The following is a 19876-nucleotide window of genomic DNA, read 5'->3' on the forward strand; positions in this document are numbered from 1 at the left end:
CTAGATGTATTTTCTGTCTTTTCTATTAATAAAATTTATTTTTTTAAAGAACAGGTTTGGATTTGTGTGTCTAAGAGGTTTGTGCACGTTGTTTAATTAGCTGGTGGCAACAGCTGATTTTCTTCCCCCCCCCTCCCCCTTTCTTTCTCAGCTCTTCCCCGGAGAGGGGGGGTGAAAGGCTTGAGGGTACCCCACAGGAAGGAATTCCCAAATGCGCCTTCCTGGGCTCTCAAAGGGGTTCTGCACTTGGGTGGTGGCAGCAGCTACCAAACCAAGGTCAGAGAAGAGCTGCAACCGTGGGAGTTTAATACAAGCCTGGAGTGGCCAGTATTAATTTTTTAGAGTCCTTGCGGGCCCCCACCTTCCGCACTCGAAGTGCCAGGGTGGGGAATCAGCCTTGACAATGTATGCATGCAGCAAACAGCGTATGATAAGAGTTGGGCAATTTAAAAAACAAACTAAACCATCAAGCTGCATTTTAAGTTGCATTTTGTGGAGTGTTGGCTCATTCTAAATTTCCTTGGAGTCTAGTTCCAATGCTGCTCTAGTGCAGGGGTAGGCAAACTTTTTGGCCTGAGGGCCACATCTTTTTGGCCCGAGGGTGGGGAAATTGCATGCAGGGCCATGAATGTACGGCTGGGGGCAGGGAGTTGGGGTGTGGGAGGGAGTGCGGGGTGTGTGGGGGGGGTGCGGTGTGCAGGAAGATGCTTAGGGCGAGGGGTTGGGGTGCAGGAGAGGTGTGGGGTGTAGCAGGGGGCTCAGGGCAAGGTTTGGGCTGCAGGGGAGGGTGCAAAGTATGGGAGGACTCAGGCAAGGGGGTACGGCTGCAGGGGCCTCAGGGGCTCAAGGCAGGTGATTGGGGTGCAGGAGGGGGCTCAGGACAGGGTTGGGGGTGTGGAGTATGGGCTGGGGCTCAGGGTGGGGGGTTGGGGTGCAGAAGGGGGTACAGAGTGCGGGAGGGGGCTCGGGGCAGGGGATTGGGATGCAGAAGGGGGTACAGAGTGTGGGAGGGGGCTGAGGGCAGGAGGTTGGATAAGGGTTAGTTGATGAGAGCAAATAGGACACATGCCTGCTTTTGCCAAAAAAGTCAGGGCAATTGGAACAGGGCTTAAAAAAGGCCCTGTCCTGGCTAAAATGGGACGCCTGGTCACCATAGCATTACAGCTTCCCCTACATCCCTCTCCCTTCTTTCTGTATGAAAGACCCGTGTAAACAGGGCAGAAATGGACTCTGTTGCACACAGCATTGTCAAATGTGAACTGAAAAAATGACTACACTTCTCTGGTGTCCCTCCGTTTCAGTGACCCAGTTGGTGGGAAATGTGAGCCAGAAGTGTGCCTTCTTAAAGCGGAGTGTGCCCAGATCTTTAGGATATATGTCAACTGCAATAAAATCCTGCGGTACTGAGTCTCGGAGCCTGGTCAGCTGACTTGGGCTTGTGGGTCTTGGGCTGTGGGGCTAAAAATGGCAGTGTAGCCATTTTGGAGTTGGGCTGAAGCCTGGACTCTGAGACCCCGCCTGGGGGTTTCTTATTGCAGTGTAGACCTACTCAGTCCATCACCCTGTAAAGGTATCTTCACCTTCAGTCCCTGGTAGTTGGCCTACCCCATCACTTACCCCCAAGTGCAGAGAACCCATAACTGGCTAGTGAACAGAGTGCTGCTGGCTGTGGGTTGGTTCTGAAAGGCAATTAGTCGTTACATGCTCCCATCTGACAGTGGGGCTAATGAACTAGCAAATGACCTGAAGAAGAGCTCTGCATAAGCTCAGTAGCTTGTCTCTTTCACCAACAGAAGTTGGTCCAATAATAGATATTACCTCACCCACCTTGTCTCTCTAGCAAGTGTTGATACAAATACAAAGGCCTGACTGTGCAGTGAATGAACATGATGCATTCAAGTTCTAACAAAAGAATGAAGTCAGTCACTTCCCAGAAGTAGGTGCCCTGGAGGGCATCTGTCTGGAGAATGTCCTACTGCTTTGTGGTCCTCTCAGTGCTTCCTTTTTACTGGAGTGCTGAATCCTGTTATTGTCTAGAGAGCCTGGGGTGACTAATTTTCCCATCGCTGGGGTCTATAGCATCCTGTGGCATTGCACACTGAGGGCTCTCTACGTCTGAGGGCAGTGGAAGGGTTAAGCTTCCCCTTTATTCATGTACTTATGTGCTGCTTCTCTGTCCCTGCGGTTCTGGAGTTCATGAACCTTGACTGAGGGTGGTTCCGTTCTTGTAACGCGCTCAGTGTGGTGCTCCCCAAAGCCCTTCACCTTCTATCCGTAGCTAGCATGTTGGGTTGATCGGAGGTGTAACACGGGGGCAAGCTAATCTCAGAGTTGTTCCAGTTGCCCCTTCCTTAACTCACATAGTCATCTTCTGGATTGGTATCCAGCCAGAGGGCACCAAAAATGGGGGATCTCTGGCTCCTTTTCCACTCCACGTGTCACTGCCAATAAAGCAGTTTTGAAGGAGAGTGGCTGGTGGGAGCTTGGGTTGTTGGGGGTCAGAGAAACCACTTCCCTGGCGCACATGTGAGTGTGAAAGTGCTTTACCACAGGAGGGAAAGGCTCCAGAGGGGCTAGAGTAGTGATGCTTAGACCTTGGGTTCAGGAGGCAAATTAGCAATTAGCATTCCCCAAATGAGCTACTGGTATGTGAATTGTCCTTTATTATTTATGTATTATCACATAATGGTGGTAGAGTCTGCTATAGACCACCGGATCAGGGGGATGAGATGGACGAGGCTTTCTTCCGGCAACTAACGGAAGTTACTAGATCGCAGGCCCTGGTTCTCATGGGAGACTTCAATCACCCTGATAGCTGCTGGGAGAGCAATATAGCGGGGCACAGACAATCCAGGAAGTTTTTGGAAAGGGTAGGGGACAATTTCCTGGTGCAAGTGCTGGAGGAACCAACTAGGGGCAGAGCTGCTCTTGACCTGCTGCTCACAAACCGGGAAGAATTAGTAGGGGAAGCAAAAGTGGATGGGAACCTGGGAGGCAGTGACCATGAGATGGTAGAGTTTAGGATCCTGACACAGGGAAGAAAGGAGAGCAGGGAACTGATGGGCAGGATCCCCTGGGAGAATAACATGAGGGGGAAAGGAGTCCAGGAGAGCTGGCTGTATTGTAAAGAATCCTTATTGAGGTTACAGGGACAAACCATCCCGATGTGTAGAAAGAATAGTAAATATGGCAGGCGACCAGCTTGGCTTAACAGTGAAATCCTTGCTGATCTTGAACACACAAAAGAAGCTTACAAGAAGTGGAAGATTGGACAAATGACCAGAGAAGAGTAAAAAAAAAAATATTGCTCGGGCATGCAGTGGTGAAATCATGAAGGCCAAATCATGCCTGGAGTTGCAGCTAGCAAGAGATGTTAAGAGTAACAAGAAGGGTTTCTTCAGGTATGTTAGCAACAAGAAGAAAGTCAAGGGAAGTGTGGGCCCCTTACTGAATGAGGGAGGCAACCTAGTGACAGAGGATGTGGGAAAAGCTAATGTATTCAGTGCTTTTTTTTGCCTCTGTCTTCATGAACAAGGTCAGCTCCCAGACTATTGCACTGGGCAGCACAGCATGGGGAGGAGGTGACCAGCCCTCTGTGGAGAGAAAAGTGGTTCGGGACTATTTAGAAAAGCTGGACGAGCACAAGTCCATGGGGCCGGATGCGCTGCATCCAAGAGTGCTAAAGGAGTTGGCGGATGTGATTGCAGAGCCATTGGCCATTATCTTTGAAAACTCATGGCAATCGGGGGAGGTCCCAGACGACTGGAAAAAGGCTAATGTAGTGCCCATCTTTAAAAAAGGGAAGAAGGAGGATCTGGGGAACTACAGGCCAGTCAGCCTCACCTCAGTCCCTGGAAAAATCATGGAGCAGATCCTCAAGGAATCAATTCTGAAGCACTTAGAGGTGAGGAAAGTGATCAGGAACAGTCAGCATGGATTCACCAAGGGCAAGTCATGGCTGACTAATCTAATTGCCTTCTGTGACGAGACAACTGGTTCTGTGGATGAGGGGAAAGCAGTGGACGTGTTGTTCCTTGACTTTAGGAAAGCATTTGACATGGTCTCCAACAGTATTCTTGCCAGCAAGTTAAAGAAGTATGGGCTGGATGAATGGATAAGGTGGATAGAAAGCTGGCTGGATTGTCGGGCTCAACGGGTAGTGATCAATGGCTCCATGTCTAGTTGGCAGCCAGTATCAAGTGGAGTGCACCAAGGGTTGGTCCTTGGGCCGGTTTTGTTCAATATCTTCATTAATGATCTGGAGGATGGTGTGGATTGCACCCTCAGCAAGTTTGCAGATGACACTAAACTGGGAGGAGAGGTAGATACGCTGGAGGGCAGGGATAGGGTACAGAGGGCACTAGACAAATTAGAGAATTCAGCCAAAAGAAATCTGAGGTTCAACAAGGACAAGTGCAGAGTCCTGCACTTAAGACGGAAGAATCCAATGCACTGCTACAGACTAGGGACCGAATGGCTAGGCAGCAGTTCTGCAGAAAAGGACCTAGGGATGACAGTGGACGAGAAGCTGGATATGAGTCAACAGTGTGCCCTTGTTGCCAAGAAGGCCAATGGCATTTTGGGATGTATAAGTAGGGGCACTGCCAGCAGATCGAGGGACGTGATCGTTCCCCTCTATTCGACATCGGTGAGGCCTCATCTGGAGTACTGTGTCCAGTTTTGGGCCCCACACTACAAGAAGGATGTGGAAAAATTGGAGAGAGTCCAGCGAAGGGCAACAAAAATGATTAGGGGACTGGAACACATGAGTTATGAGGAGAGGCTGAGGGAACTGGGATTGTTTAGTCTGCGGAAGAGAAGAATGAGGGGGGATTTGATAGCTGCTTTCAACTACCTGAAAGGTGCATCCAAAGAGGATGGATCTAGATTATTCTCAGTGATAGCAGATGACAGAACAAGGAGTAATGGTCTCAAGTTGCAGTGGGGGAGGTTTAGGTTGGATATTAGGAAAAACTTTTTCACTAGGAGGGTGGTGAAACACTGGAATGCGTTACCTAGGGAGGTGGTGGAATCCCCTTCCTTAGAAGTTTTTAAGGTCAGGCTTGACAAAGCCCTGGCTGGGATGATTTAGTTGGGATTGGTCCTGCTCTGGGCAGGGGGTTGGACTAGATGGCCTCCAGAGGTCCCTTCCAACTCTGTTGTTCTATGATTTTTCATCATAACTGTTTCTAAGGCGCATGAGATCCTGACTACTTCTCCCTGCTAAAAGCTCACTGAGGCAGGGCCTGCAATGAAGCCTGAGACCAAAGCACTGCTGGGCACAATAAAGCGCTTGGTTTTCAGATGTCGGATGTGCTTGTTGACACAGCTCTAAGAATGAGAGTAGCCCTCAAACTCAGGCAGATCACCAGCATGCAGGACTGTAAACATGGGGGTGCAAATTTAAATGGTTAAGGAGAGAGAGGACAAACATGCTTGAGACATCTGAATTTTTTTCTAGGGTAGAGGAGGAGGGCATTGCTTGAGGAAAACAAAGTTGGGACTAAGATAAATGGCTGGTCTCTTCCTGGGCTTGGATTTGCACTTGGCAGGAATTACAATGAGCTGAATTACAAAATACAAAAGCAGAGGTGTCTCTCTGAGCAGCAGGTGTCACTGTGTGCCAGTGTAAGGGGGGAATGCTCAGATCAAAGCACAGTGTTTGCTGGAGCTTTTCCTTTCCATAATAGTTCAAAACAAAAATTTCCTGAATAGTGGTTTCTGCTTTTCAGATTTGAAGCTGCACCTCCAGAGCACGGATTATGGGAACTTCCTGGCCAACGAAGCCTCCCCACTTACTGTGTCCGTCATAGATGACAAGCTGAAGGAGAAGATGGTGGTGGAGTTTCGTCACATGAGGAACCACGCGTATGAGCCATTGGCGAGTTTCCTGGACTTCATCACGTAAGTACGAGCTGCTCCACAGTAGCACTTGGAAGCAGACTTTGCTGAGTCTTTCTCCCCTGATGGACATAACCGCTCTAGGCTTGCAAGTTTGTGAGTGAAATTGCCCTGGGATCCTGCTGACAGCATCCTCGTCGGCTGCACAGTGTCTTGGGTAGATGTGTATTCAAAAGGCTTCCACTCCAAAGATTCTCCAGTTGTCTCTCCCCTGCTAACACAACTGCCAAGATCTGCTTCAGTACAGACTGACTTAGTCTTCCTTTTTGAAGTTTTCCATGAGCATTGAGATCTTCTAGTTTAAAATAAACCCAAGGAGCTGCCATGCTAGCAGTATTTTTCCCCAGGAATTGAAATGGGGGGGGGGTTCAAATTTATGGGGCAGTGGGGAGGTCAGGGCCGATGAGGGGTGAGACCGTGAGGGTGAAGGTGGACTGTATGGCACCATAGTAAAAACTGAAAAATATTTCATGACCATTTTATTAGATTTTAAAATCATCACACACATTAAAGTTGGCTACTCAAGACTTCTATGAAGCACTACGTCTACATCCTTCTTGGTTTCTTGTTATAATTTTGCACAACTCTGTTAATGAACTTCTTGTATACAATGCATTCAATTTTGGTGGCTTCTCGTGTGTCAGATACTTCCATTCCTTCAGTTGATATGCTCATTAGTTCATTCACATGATCAGGCAGAAGGTGGCAACTTTCAAAACACAAAATTCTATTCAATGATGAAAAAGAACGCTCAATTGTAGCTGTTGTGACTGGGAGTAGCAAGAGATGAATTCCTGCTTCTTTCAGCCCAGGAAACAGAGTGTAAAGATCGGGTTGAGTCACTAGCGATGATAAAAAAGAAGTTGAAGTCAAATCTTCCTTCATTCATAGTAGGATATTCCACTCTGTGTTCAAATTCTCTATTCTGTCCCAAGCACATGGCAGCTCCATTGCTGGTCGTGCCTCACTCCACTCAACTGTTGGTGTTTTATAGGACAGGCATCTGTAAAAGCTACGTAGAAGTTGAGTAGAATCTAGAAGTTGCTGTTACAGATTTTTAAGAATCAAGTCTGTATACTTTTTCAGTTATCTTAACAAACACTTCTTGTCCTCTTCAATTAAGGATTCAATATAAATGCCTTCATTTGTCAGCTTCTGGATGGAAGTCTTTGCTTCTTCCAGTACTTTTTCAATGGATAGCTCTCTGATCCAAATGTAGCTTCTGTTGCTGGGCAAAGATCTACTACTGTTGTAGCAGATGCCTAGATGGTATTGTTTAATGACCCAAGTGGTTTCAACAGTAGACTTATGAGACAGAACGGCAATAGTCTTCTCTGAATGTAGTAGCAAAAGTAATCTACCAGCCTCGCTACTTTGATCCATCCCATCTTGGTAGATACTTTCCAAAGCCAGTAATAATGGCTGGAGTAATTTTAAGACAACAGCCAAGGATCGCTCATGAGAAAGCCAGAGGGTTTTCCCAGGTTGGACTAATTTGAACTTCAGTCCCAGTGTATCTTCTGTATTTTCCAAGATATTCAGTGTTTTTGGACTCTTGCTGAAAAAAGAATATAATGAAGACTTTAAAGTTGTAGCTTTTTAAATGTCTTTTGAAGAGTCTGCAGCTTATACTAGCGCAAGATGGAGTAGATAGCCTCTGCAGTGTGTATAGGAGAGACTAGGGTTACACTTTTCTCTGAGCAAAGCTCGTACTCCACCATGTCTTCCAGTGAAGTGTGCAGCTCCATCAAATGCGCAAGCAGCCATCTGTTTGGAGTCCAATTGACAAGCATTTAACTCTTCTAAGATGTGGATTGTCACAGATGCAGCCAATCTGTCTTCTATAACTTGAACATCTAGAAATGCATGTACTGGCTTACCATTGACATCAAGATAATGTACACAATGACTTGATGACTATTTGCATCGGTGCATTCATGTAATTTTTTTGAATGTGGTGAGAGACTTCTTCACTTTTTCAATGGTTGAGTCTTCCACTGTTGCACCACATGTGTCTAGCCAGTCAGTTGAGTTTCCTGCAGAAAGACAGTGAGCATTTGCTGGTCTTGTTCGGAACCAGTGTTCAGCTTCAGGATGAACAAGTGACAGTGCATTTAACATTGGCCTCCAGTTTGTAGTGTGGTATCTCTTGCTTAAATAGAAAGGCCGTGTTTGGTCGCATGACCTGTGTTATGTAACAGCCTCATTAACACTCACTGGTGTTGTCCTTGGTCAGTGGAGACTCCGAGTTCAGAGCTGCTTTCATGTGAGTTCACCTCCCAGCTGGGGGGCAAGAAGGCACCTCGCTCATTCCTCCAGCTGCTCGCTGTTCGCTCTGGCCACTGTTGTTGTTTTGTGCCACTGTTCACTCCATCGCTCTGCTTTAAGGCCCTTCACAGTCCATAGCCATTCTACCTGTCGTCGTCTCTTACGATTTGAGATGTTGACTCCCACATCATATTGGCCCCTGATGCCAACCTCCATCGCCCCCTTGTTAAATTTTTAGGTGAACAACTTGGTGCTTTTTTTCCCGTGCTGCCCCACATGCTTGGCGAGATCTGCAAAACTAGCTCCTAGTTCTCTCCTTCATCATGAGGCCTACAAGAAACTTGAGCACCGCCTGTCACGCTGACCAAGATTGTCTGTTTCCTTAGACCAATGGAGGGAGTATGTCAGTATTGTGTCATTGGTCTCCTGTCTTGTACTTAATTGTAAACTCTTGGGGGGAGGGGCTCTTTTTTGTTCTGTGTCAGTCCAGCACCTGGCGCGATGGGGCCCTCATCCATTACTGAGGCTCCTAAGAGCTACCATGATTCAAGTAGCAGTCCAGCCACAGGACAGAGAATTTCACCTTGTGATTCTTTCATAGTCCAGTAATCTCCGGTTGAGCTAGAGGATCTTTTAGAAAGACATCCAATCTTGATTTAAAGACCTCAAATGACAGACTCAACCATACTGCTGATTTAGTTGTTCCAATGGTGGAATGCCTTCACCATTAAAACCTTGCCCCATATTTCCAGCTTTAATTTGTCTAGCTTCAGCTTCCAGACACTGGATCTTGTTATGCTTTAGTCTGCCTGATTTCAAGAGCTCTCTGCTATTGGGAAAACTTCTCACTATATGGGGGCTAGTAGACAGTGAGCAAGTCATGTCGTAAGCCTCTCTTGGGTAAACTGAATTGAACTTCTCTAATTTCACTGTCGAACTGGGTTTTCTTTGAATTGTTCTTGTGGTTCTTCTCTGAACCCTTTCCAGCTTTGGACACCAGCAGTGGACACGGCGTCCAGTAACAGTCTCAACGATGCTGTATGCCCAGGTAATACCTTCTCCCTGCTCCTTCTCCTGTCTATGCATAATGGTCACAGCAGCTGCCTTAGCACAGCATCATGCTAGAAGCTGATGTTGGCTTCTACCGTGATCCAAGTCCTTTTCAGAGTTGCTGCTTTCCAGCATGCAGCCCCCTCCACCTGTAAGTGGGCCCTAGATTCTTTGTTCCTAGATTTACAAGTCTGCGTTTAGCTATAATAAAATACACGTTTCTGTACTCCTTTTACTGTGCAGTCCAGATTGTGCTGTGTATGTGACCAGTCCTTATTATTTATCACCCAACCAGTCTGTCTACAGGCTATATCAAGAATTTATTTTTTTTCCTGAATATTTGATAGAGCTTTTGAATTGAGATTGGCCACGGCAGATCCCTGCAAGATTCCCCTTGAAACACCCCTATTGCCAATTGCTTTTTGAGATATGTCAGCTAGTTTGTCATCCCTTGAATATGTGCTACACTGATTTTATGTAGTGCTAGTTTTTAATCAGTCTTTCCATGCTAAATCAAAGTATTTCATTACCTTAATAAACCAAACTTGTAATCTCTTCAGATACCAAGTTCATTTCACAAGTTCTGTTTTCCATACAATCCTATTGATTGGTACAGATTATATTTCCACTCTTAGATAGTTCTGTATCACCCCCTTCATTGTTTTTTTTACTTGGGGTTGGCTGTCTGATCAATAACTGCTTGGCTTATCCCATTTGTCCCCTTAAAATATTGGAACAATATTGGATTTTTCCCTGTCCCCAAGAGCTAACCCTAGTTCTTTAAGGTTTATTAAAACACATGTACAAGTTTTCTGTGCTTGCTGATTTTCAATGATCTAAATTGAATAGATGCTGTTTATAATCCTCTTTATTGTTGAAATAGAAAGTACCTTCTCATTATGATACAGCATCCAGCTTTTCCAAATACTGGTAATAAATATTTATTGAGCACTTCTGTCTTCTCGGCTTTATTACTGACAACTGACTATCTGTAACTTGGAATGGACCCATACCATTGTTAAGATTTTTTTTTTTTAAACCCTATAGGCCAAATATTTTTCACAGAAACCTTTGTAGCTTCCTTTATTAAGTGTCTGCTCTTCTTAACTTATAATTTATATTCATTGCCATCAACTGATCTTAGTTTCCATTTTCTGTGGTGCTTTTTAAGTGTGAAAGGGTGCGGGGGGGGTGTGCCAATTTTTTTGCCATCTTGGCAAATGTATTTTAGATTTTAAAGCTGAAATCTAACAAACTAGGTTTGCCAATTTGATAGTGTTATAGCCAATATTAGACTGAATCTAATAGGATAACCCCTTCTTATTGAGTCCAGGGAGCATTAGCTTACTAACTTTAACACTAGGTTCTTTTCAGGTCAACTTTTAACTTGAACAGTATTTCTCAAATCAAAACACTTTGTTGTTGTTAACCAATCAGTTTATTAATGCACCCAGAACCACATCAACATACTTCACCAATAAAGCGTAGACACAACCAATGTTCTAGGTGTGTACTGATCACACCAATACCAACTTGCAATCAATTATCCCAGACTGTGACTGCGGCTCAGCAGTTATACCAAGGAACAGTGCAAATCACCAAGATTTCTTATTGTAGTTAGTTATAATAATCATAGATTCATAGATATTTAGGTCAGAAGGGACCATTATGATCATCTAGTCTGACCTCCTGCACAACGCAGGCCGCAGAATTTCACCCACCCACTCCTGCGAAAAACCTCTCACCTATGTCTGTGCTATTGAAGTCCTCAAATCGTGGTTTAAAGACTTCAAGGAGCAGAGAATCCTCCAGCAAGTGACCCGTGCCCCATGCTACAGAGGAAGATGAAAAACCTCCAGGACCTCTTCCAATCTGCCCTGGAGGAAAATTCCTTCCCGACCCCAAATATGGCAATCAGCTAAACCCTGAGCATATGGGCAAGATTCATCAGCCAGATACCACAGAAAATTCTTTCCTGGGTAACTCAGATCCTACCCCATCTAATATGCCATCACAGGCTATTGGGCCTATTTACCATGAATATTTAATTACCAAAACCATGTTATCCCATCATACCATCTCCTCCATAAACTTATCCAGTTTAATCTTAAAGCCAGATAGCTCTTTGGCCCCCACTGCTTCCCTTGGAAGGCTGTTCCAAAACTTCACTCCTCTGATGGTTAGAAACCTTTGTCTAATTTCTAGTCTAAATTTCCTGGTGGCCAGTTTATATCCATTTGTTCTTGTGTCCACATTGGTACTGATCTTAAATAATTCCTCTCCCTCTCCGGTATTTATCCCTCTGATATATTTATAGAGAGCAATCATATCTTCCCTCAACCTTCTTTTAGTTAGGCTAAACAAGCCAAGCTCCTTGAGTCTCCTTTCATAAGACAGGTTTTCCATTCCTCGGACCATCCTAGTAGCCCTTCTCTGTACCTGTACCAATCATAAATTCTTTAGTACCTAACACACTTATCACACTTCCAGTATTTCTCCAAGGAGTAAGGATGTACTTGTCTTCAAGGCACTTGTGGGAATATGTGAGCCCTGCTATTTGAATGCACTGGTCCAAAAGGACACATTTAGAATATCAAAAGCAATTGCTTAAAGTTAAGGCTCAAATCTCACTGGGTCCATTTGCTTGGACTTATATAGGAGGGAATGCATACAGCACTAGTTAAAATCTAAAATATGGTCATGTGAGGTCTCACTAAAGAATGCAGACTCAGCAAGGTAGCCCTCAGTTATATATGTTAACGAACAAAAGGGGAAATACAGTCTTTGAAATCACAAAAAGAAAAGGAGGACTTGTGGCACCTTAGAGACTAACAAATTTATTAGAGCATAAGCTTTTGTGAGCTACAGCTCACGTCATCGGATTTTGAAATCACAGAATCATAGGACTGGAAGGGACCTCGAGAGATCATCTAGTCCAGTCCCCTGCACTCAAGGCAGGAGTAAGTATTATCTAGACCATCCCTGGCAGGTATTTATCTAACAAGTCTCGGTGAAATCTCCAATCTGAATAATTACCTGTCGTGTCTTGCTTACAACACTCCTGCTAATACATCCCAGAATTATGTTCCCTTTTTTTTTTTTTGCAACAGTGTTACACTGTTGACTCCTATTTAGCTTGTGATCCCTATGACCCCCAGATCCCTTTCTGCAGTACTCCTTCCTCGGCAGTCCTCTCCCATTTTGTATGTGTGCAACTGATTTGTTCCTTCCTAAGTGGAGGACTTTGCATTTGTCCTTACTGAATTTCATCCTGTTTACTTCAGACCATTTCTCCAGTTTGTCCAGATCATTTTGAATTTTAATCCTGTCCTCCAAAGCACTTGCAACCCCTCCCAGCTTCTTCTAGTCCTGTTAACCCTGGGGTGAGGGTAGAGTCCTTTTTTCATATGGCTGGTCCAGGCATCCATCATACTGGGATTCTGCAACTTAGTGGGTTCAGTCAGTGCTTGGTCACGGGATGCTGGACAAAGGGCAAGGCTGTCCATGGAGGTCCAGTGAGCTCTGGGGTCCCACATGTTGACCTCAAGTTTATGCATCCTGACTCCACAGCTCTTGGGAGAGGACCACCAGCTGATTTCTGTTGGCTATTTTCCAACTGAGTTCTCAGATTTCATCTTGCTGCTTCTGTTGGCATCCAGAAGATGGTGTTAGTGTGTAACACATTTCTTCAGTCCTTGTCTTATCAGAGGCTTTTTATATTAGATTCATTTTAAGGATTGTATTTCTGTATCAGCTTGTGGTGTTAATTCAAATTAAGCAATTTCTTTTAATAAATTAAACTTTATACCCTGGTTTGGTGATTCTTTTTTGTGCTATTCGATGCCTGTCTCTCCTAGAATGCAACAATAATTTGTATTCCATACATTCTTTGACTGTATAGGAACGTCTCACATTATTTCGGGCTTACAGTAGAATAATAATCGTTATTCATATAGAGAGAGTTTGTCTGAGTCACAGGGCAGGCAAATGTGCAGCTTCTGATTTTGAGGTGAAAGACATGACTGGAGAAAACATGGCATATTAGATTTATATGGCAAACAAAGTATAGTTGGTCACTTGGGGTGAAAACATGTGATTTGCATTTCTTGGGTTAACAAGCAGTGCCTCCAATCTCACAAGTTACTTCTAGTTGGCTTAACTCACAGCTTCCCCTCCCATCTCTTGATCTACTCATAGTGGGCTACTTTTGCATTGCAAAGCATAGTGTTGGGTAACTTTTTTGGAGTTCTTTTCAGTTATGTTGGAAGGGTGAAAGAGATTTTATCCATATACAAACTATGAGACTCTTGCCAAGGCAGTTAATATTGAGCCATTTTATTTTCTGTTCTTGGAAAGTGGAACTCCTAATCTTAGCTGATCTGTGGGTCCTTAGACAAAGTGTCTCATGATGTGAATAATTTTCCTATTGTCTTTACTTACTAGGTAGATCCTAGTTTGGGATAAACAGAGGTGGAGAGCTTTTCTAACTTTTCAGGGCCAGGGGGAATTAATAGTTATTAGTCATTCAAGTTCTCTGTACTCCTTACAGCTCTTTTTTGGAAACAACATTTTTTGTGATTGAGGAATTGTGGATTTTCAGGCATCTCACGAAGTGTTATTACACAACTCTTGCTTTATTTATTTATTTTTTTAAATTCACACTTCTGATTAAACTTTTCTTCCATTTTTTGTTTGGGAAATTCGCTTCTTTTAAAAAATCAAAAAGTATGGATGTGCTTAGTAGCAACTGCATAGGTAGGGCTCCAAAACAAGTTTAATATAGTGCATTGATTCTAGCTTTTTCTTTTAGCATGAGGTCTTTCAGTCTGAAAACCCCCACTGTTGGTTTTATGCCCTTTGAATTTTCTGTACAGTCTTTCCTTTTCACGTACTTCTAAAAGGAAGCCCTTTGAAGTGGGCTCTGGCTGACATTTTGTTCTTGACCGTCCAATCTGTCACTGTTGACTGTCTTTTTAAAAAAACATTGTGTACACACAACACAGCAGAGATGGCTCTTGAGAAGATCTGGTGCAATGGGTAGCTGTCTCAAGAATGAGATTTGGGATAATATTTTAGCTGTTGTTGGTCATGACCAGAAGCTTGAGCTGTGCCCCTAAAGCAGACTGAGGGCCAGCTCTGTGAAACCTTCTCCATCAGCCACTACATCGGTCAGATTTTTTCCTACAGCAGAGGAGGGTCTGTGCGCAGTTGCTGAAGGACTGTCCTCCACCAGGATGGGGTAAGAAATTCAGCTAACTTAAGCAATAAAAAATCTCCAGAAAACTAAAACAGACTTGGTTGTGACATAGTTAGGCCTGTACAATGTACCTGTTACAAATCCACAGAAGCAGCGATGTGTAGGTGAGCCACCTAACAAACAATACGTTCCTTCTATTGTCCTTGGTGTCAGACACTCCTTACCACTAATGCAACTACTGTACACCCTAGACCAAACGCCATAACCTTACCTCAGCCCCACTAGAGGTGCCAGCTTTACAACACTACTGTAACTGCTAACAACCCTCTACCAAGCAACCCTCTCCCACACAACCAACTCCAGCACCAAACATCCACCACTGCTGTTGTTGGGGAAAAGTCAGGCAATGATTGATGTGGGCAGAGTTAATAGATTCATAGTTTAAGGCCAGAGGAGATCATCTGACCTCCTGTCTCTCACAGGCCAGAGAATTTCACCCCCTTATCCCTGTATTGAGCCCAATAACTTCATATTTGACTCAAGTCTCTTCCAGAAAGGTATCCCATCTGGATTTGAAGATCTCCTGAGATGCAGAATGCACCATTTTACGTGGTAGCTTGTTCCAGTGAGTGACACCCTCACTGTTAAAAATATCTGACACATTCAAATCAGAAATAAATCTGGCTTAAGGTTGCAGTGCACAGCTAGGGCTGTGACAATGGAAAGAGGTGGAGGAGTAAGGGGATGTCTTGTGAGAGGGTTTAAATATACACTTACCTGCTTCTGTGAGTATCTCAGGTATATTGGGTAGGAACTGGAACTGCTTCACAGTGGAGTTGTGTGCATATATGTGTTACTGGCTGGGATTCTGTTGACACAAAACAAATATAACCGTGTCTTAGTCACTCATCCCTAAGGCTACGGTTTAGTCACAGAGATCACGGCAATCATGTATTCCTTGACTTTACCAGACCTCGGAGACTTCTAGGGCTTCAGGAGGAGGAGGCAGGACTGTGTGCCCCTGCCCTGCAAGTGGGGCTGGCTGGTACCAGGACCCTGCAGCCCCAGCCCTGCTGCTTCCTCCAGGGGCTGCAGCAAGGGCCGTGCGCCCTAGCCCTGCGGTGTCCTGGTCTTGGCGGGGGCAATGTCCGAGCCCGGTGGCATACCGGGCTTAGTGGGGGCTCCAGCCAGGGCCGTGCACCCCAGCCCCATGGCTTTTGCCAGGGGCTGCAGCTGGGGCCACAAGCCTGCCCGGCACCCTCCTTGCAACTTCCCAGGACCACGTGTCCGTCCCCCCAGGGCTTGTTGGGGGCTGCAGTTGGGGCTGCACACCCCTGTCCCGCAGCTGCAGCCAACTCTGGAGCCAGGGCTGTGTGCCCCCTGCTATGACAACTGGGGCTGGGGCTGTGTCCCCCACCATGGTGCCCCTCCACCCCCAAAACTCTATTCCTCCACTCTACTTAGCCCAGCCCCCAGTTACTTTTAGTAAAGTAACGTACAGGTCACTGGCTCTGTGAATTTTTGTTTGTTGCCCGTGACCTGTTTGTGACTTTTATTAAAAATAACAGTGATAAAATCTTAGCTTTACTCATACCTAGGTGCCCATCGATTGCTCTACTAAAAATCAGTGGCCACCTGTATAGGAGAATGAGGTCTATTGTCAACTCACCCCCTGTTGGGAATAGTACTGCTTCAGTTAGAAAACTCACCTGGAATTGGCAGACAGGAAGGAGATTGTACTACTGGTAGCATGAGGTCTCCAGTGTGTGACCCTGGCTGAAGGCCCCCGTGATTTGCCATTCACCTTTAAGCACAAGAGATGGTGAGCCGCCCCCCCCCCTCCCCCCACATAAAGCTGGCAGTGGAGTAACTTGTGCTGGCATTTTTCTGTCTCGAAGTCCCACTTAGCTCAACAGAGAAATCTCAGCATCAGCCATGCTTGTCAAACCTGCCAGTGAGAGTGACCTGGTAAACATTCTTCCCTTGGGCCTGTTGTGAGCTGCAGTTGTGCATGCATCCCAGTGCCGGGGGGGGGGAGGGTGGTGGTGCTGCAGTGTCCCCTCTCGGGCTCAGACAGCATTGGGACAGGTCTGTGTCGTGTAGCTCCCAGTCAGGTGCAGGTGATGGTACGCTGGCCCCATGTCTGTGCACCTCTGGCTTCTGTACTGTGACTAGAGCTGAGCATGGGGATGGCTTTCTCCGTGGTCTGGGGCAGCCAGAGAATCATAGAGATGTGGGACTGGAAGGGTCATCTAGTCCAGCCCCCTCCACTGAGCCAGGACTGCTTATACCTAGATCACCCCTGGACTCTCTCCAGTTTGTACACATCTTTCCTAAAGTGTGGTGCCCAGAGTTTGACACAGTTCTCCAGCTAACGCCTCACCCATGCCAAGTGGAGCGGGATTATTACTACCTCCTGTGTCCTACTTAGGACACTCCTGTTAATGCACCCCAAAATATTTGTGTTTTTTCAGAGCTTCATCACATTGTTGACTCCTATTCAATTTGCGATCTACTCTAAGCCCCAGATCCTTTTCATCAGTACTGCCGCTTGATCGCTTACTCCTCATTTTGTAGTTTCCTTCCGAAGTGTAGTAATTTTCACTTCTCTATTGAGTTTCGTCTTGTTGATTTCAGACCAATTCTCCAGTTTTGTCAAGGTTGTTTGAATTCTAATCCTGTCCTCCAAAGTGCTTGGTGTCACCCGCAAATTTTATAAGCATACTCTCTCCACTCAGCTATCCAAGTCCTTAATGAAAATATTGAATAGGATCAGAACCAGGACTGACTTCCGTGGGATGCCACTAGATATGCCCTCCCAGTTTGACAGTGAACCATTAACTACTCTTTGAGTATGGTCTTTCAACCAGTTGTGCACCCACCTTATAGTGATTTCATCGAGACCATGTTTCCCTAGCTTGCTTATGAGAATGTCATGTTGAGACTGTGTCAAAAGCCTTACTAAAATCAAGCTATATCACATCTACTGCTTCCCCCATCCACTAAGTCAGTCACCCGGTCACAGAAGGAAATTAGGTTGGTTTGGCGTGACTTGTTCTTGATAGATCCATGCTGGCTACGTTTTATAACCCAGTTATCTTCTAGGTGCTTACAAATTGTTTGTTTAAGTATCTTTCTAGGTAATGATGTTAGGCTGATTGATCTGTAATTCCCTGGGTCCTCTTTGTTCCTTTTTTGAAGACAAGTTTTCCCTTCTCTAGTCCTCTAAGACCTCACCTATCTTCCGTGAGTTCTCGAAGATCATAGATAACTGTTCTGAGGCCTGTTCTTTCCCTCTTTTGGCTTTCATTCCACCCTCCCTGCCCCTGTTAATATTGTTTTAAATATGTGGTCACCATTAATGTTTATAGTGAAGACAAGCAAAATAGGCATTAAACACCTCCACTTTTGTGATTTCTTGAGTTATTAGCTCTCCTTCCCTGCTAAGTAATTTACCTATACTTCCTTCATCTTTCTCTTGTTCCTGAAGTGTTTATATAACCTTTTCTTGTTGTCTTTTGTGTCCCTTGCTAAAGTGTAACTCATTTTGTGCCTTTCCCTTTCTGAACTTAGCCTGGTGCAGTCTTGATCTTGCCTGATCATTCCAGATTTTATTTGCCAAAGACAGTACAGCATGTTCCTTTGCCCTGTCATTGGTTTTTTAATAGTTGCTTTGCCAGGGAATGGCTGCACTAAAACAAACATCTCTACAGTGAAAACATTTTACAGTTGGTTGCAAATTGATCTGAAGAGCGTAAAATCATCTTTCTTGGCCTGTCTTTCTTTAGTGTTAGTTTACTTTTGGTGCCCTCACGCTGGCCTTTGGCGTTGGTAGAAAGTGCTGCCTTAGTAATATTCCCAGCCCCTGCCAGCTGGGGAGCTTGGGAATGAGTTGAGATTTGAATGCTGCTCCCCTGAGCTGGCCTCCTATTTTACACGGGGTTTTATCCTGCCCTTGTCGTCAGGGTATTGGACGGTCTTCCAGTTGTACATTAAGTGAGGTGAGACTCACCTGTCACCCGTGGCTCATTTTCTCCCTTCCCTACAGGGGATCTTGCAGAGGATTTTTCTTATCGGATGATATTAAGCTACTTTGTCAGCGCTGGTGACCCGTTAACCCAGTGTAAGGGAGAGGGTGCTGCACGCTTCACACCAGCCACGTCTCAGTAAAAGTGGCCCCATCACTCAGCATGTGGCACTTGAGAGTTGATACCTGGTGGGCCTGGCCGAAAGAGCTGGCCATCTGAATAGACCAACATGGCAAGCAAAGGTAACAGGCACTGGGGTGGGTGGGAAGGAACGAACCTAAGTCATGTTGTGCTGGAAGTGAGTCCTGGGAGTGCTGAGCTGAAATAGAGGGGGATGTGACTGGGGAGAGGTGCAGGCAGCATGGGATTGTGGTGAGTGGTGGAAGTGAAGTGAGGAGAGAGCACTTGAGGCACTGGAAGAGGGGCAGGAGCAGCATGGGGCATAAAGATGACGGGAAGAGAAGGCAAAGAGGGGAGACATCGGGCCTTTCAAAGTGCAGCTTGTCAATAGGTGGTGCCCAGCTGTCATGTGTCTTTGAAAATCTGCCCCAAAAGGAGAGAGAAGACCTGAAGAATGGGCAGCATCCAGGGCTGAGGTGGGGAGTCTGCAGAGCCCCTCCTGAGGACCACAGGGTTCAGTTTTGTAATGTCCAAAGAGGTGGGGAGAAATGTTGACCCCATCTCCATTGTTAAAAGCACACAATCAAGGTTAAACCGGAAATGTCCTTGTTCAACCATGGTTCTAGGCAAAAGGGCCAAACGTTGGGGATCTCTTGGTCACTTCCAAATCCTTTCTTTTGCCCATCCAGCAGTAGTTCTCTTCTCCTCCCACTTAGGGGAGTAGCATTGATTTGTTTGCATCTCAGGAAATGCCCCTCTCAGAGACTTCCACGTGATGGGTGGGCCATTGTTAGTTGTGATAGCCTTTCAACACATGGCTTGTTGGAAATTTGACTTTTTTTTCCCTTTTTTCTGACGTGACCACTGTAAACTCATTTATTTTATTTCCTTAGTGAGTGTATCAGAGTAACAGCTGTGTTAGTCTGTATTCGCAAAAAGAAAAGGAGTACTTGTGGCACCTTAGAGACTAACCAATTTATTTGAGCATAAGCTTTCGTGAGCTACAGCTCACTTCATCAGATGCATCCGATGAAGTGAGCTGTAGCTCACGAAAGCTTATGCTCAAATAAATTGGTTAGTCCGATGAAGTGAGCTGTAGCTCACGAAAGCTTATGCTCAAATAAATTGGTTAGTCTCTAAGGTGCCACAAGTCCTCCTTTTCTTTTAGTGAGTGTAGTTTACCATCCTTGTCCGTTACCAGGGAGAAGATGATTTCTGACTCCAGAGATTAACTTTTATACTGTTCTTAGAAGGCTAACTGCAATCTCTGATAAAACTCCTGATAGCGTCACGTCAGGGCAAATTACCTTGT

At 45.4% G+C, this 19876-nt stretch overlaps 1 protein-coding gene across 1 annotated transcript in view; it reads left to right on the forward strand.

Annotated features, from left to right (window-relative positions):
• The window catches only part of ATP6V0D1 (ATPase H+ transporting V0 subunit d1), an 80167-nt gene that overhangs the window by 26559 nt on the left and 33732 nt on the right, over positions 1-19876 (forward strand). The window contains exon 2 of the mRNA XM_084644414.1: positions 5733-5904. Coding sequence (XP_084500540.1) covers positions 5733-5904 — 172 coding nt within the window. The remainder of the gene's footprint in view (positions 1-5732; positions 5905-19876) is intronic.

This window comes from Lepidochelys olivacea (assembly GCF_965140295.1).
Source record: "Lepidochelys olivacea isolate rLepOli2 genome assembly, chromosome: 12".
Taxonomy (NCBI): domain Eukaryota; kingdom Metazoa; phylum Chordata; order Testudines; family Cheloniidae; genus Lepidochelys; species Lepidochelys olivacea.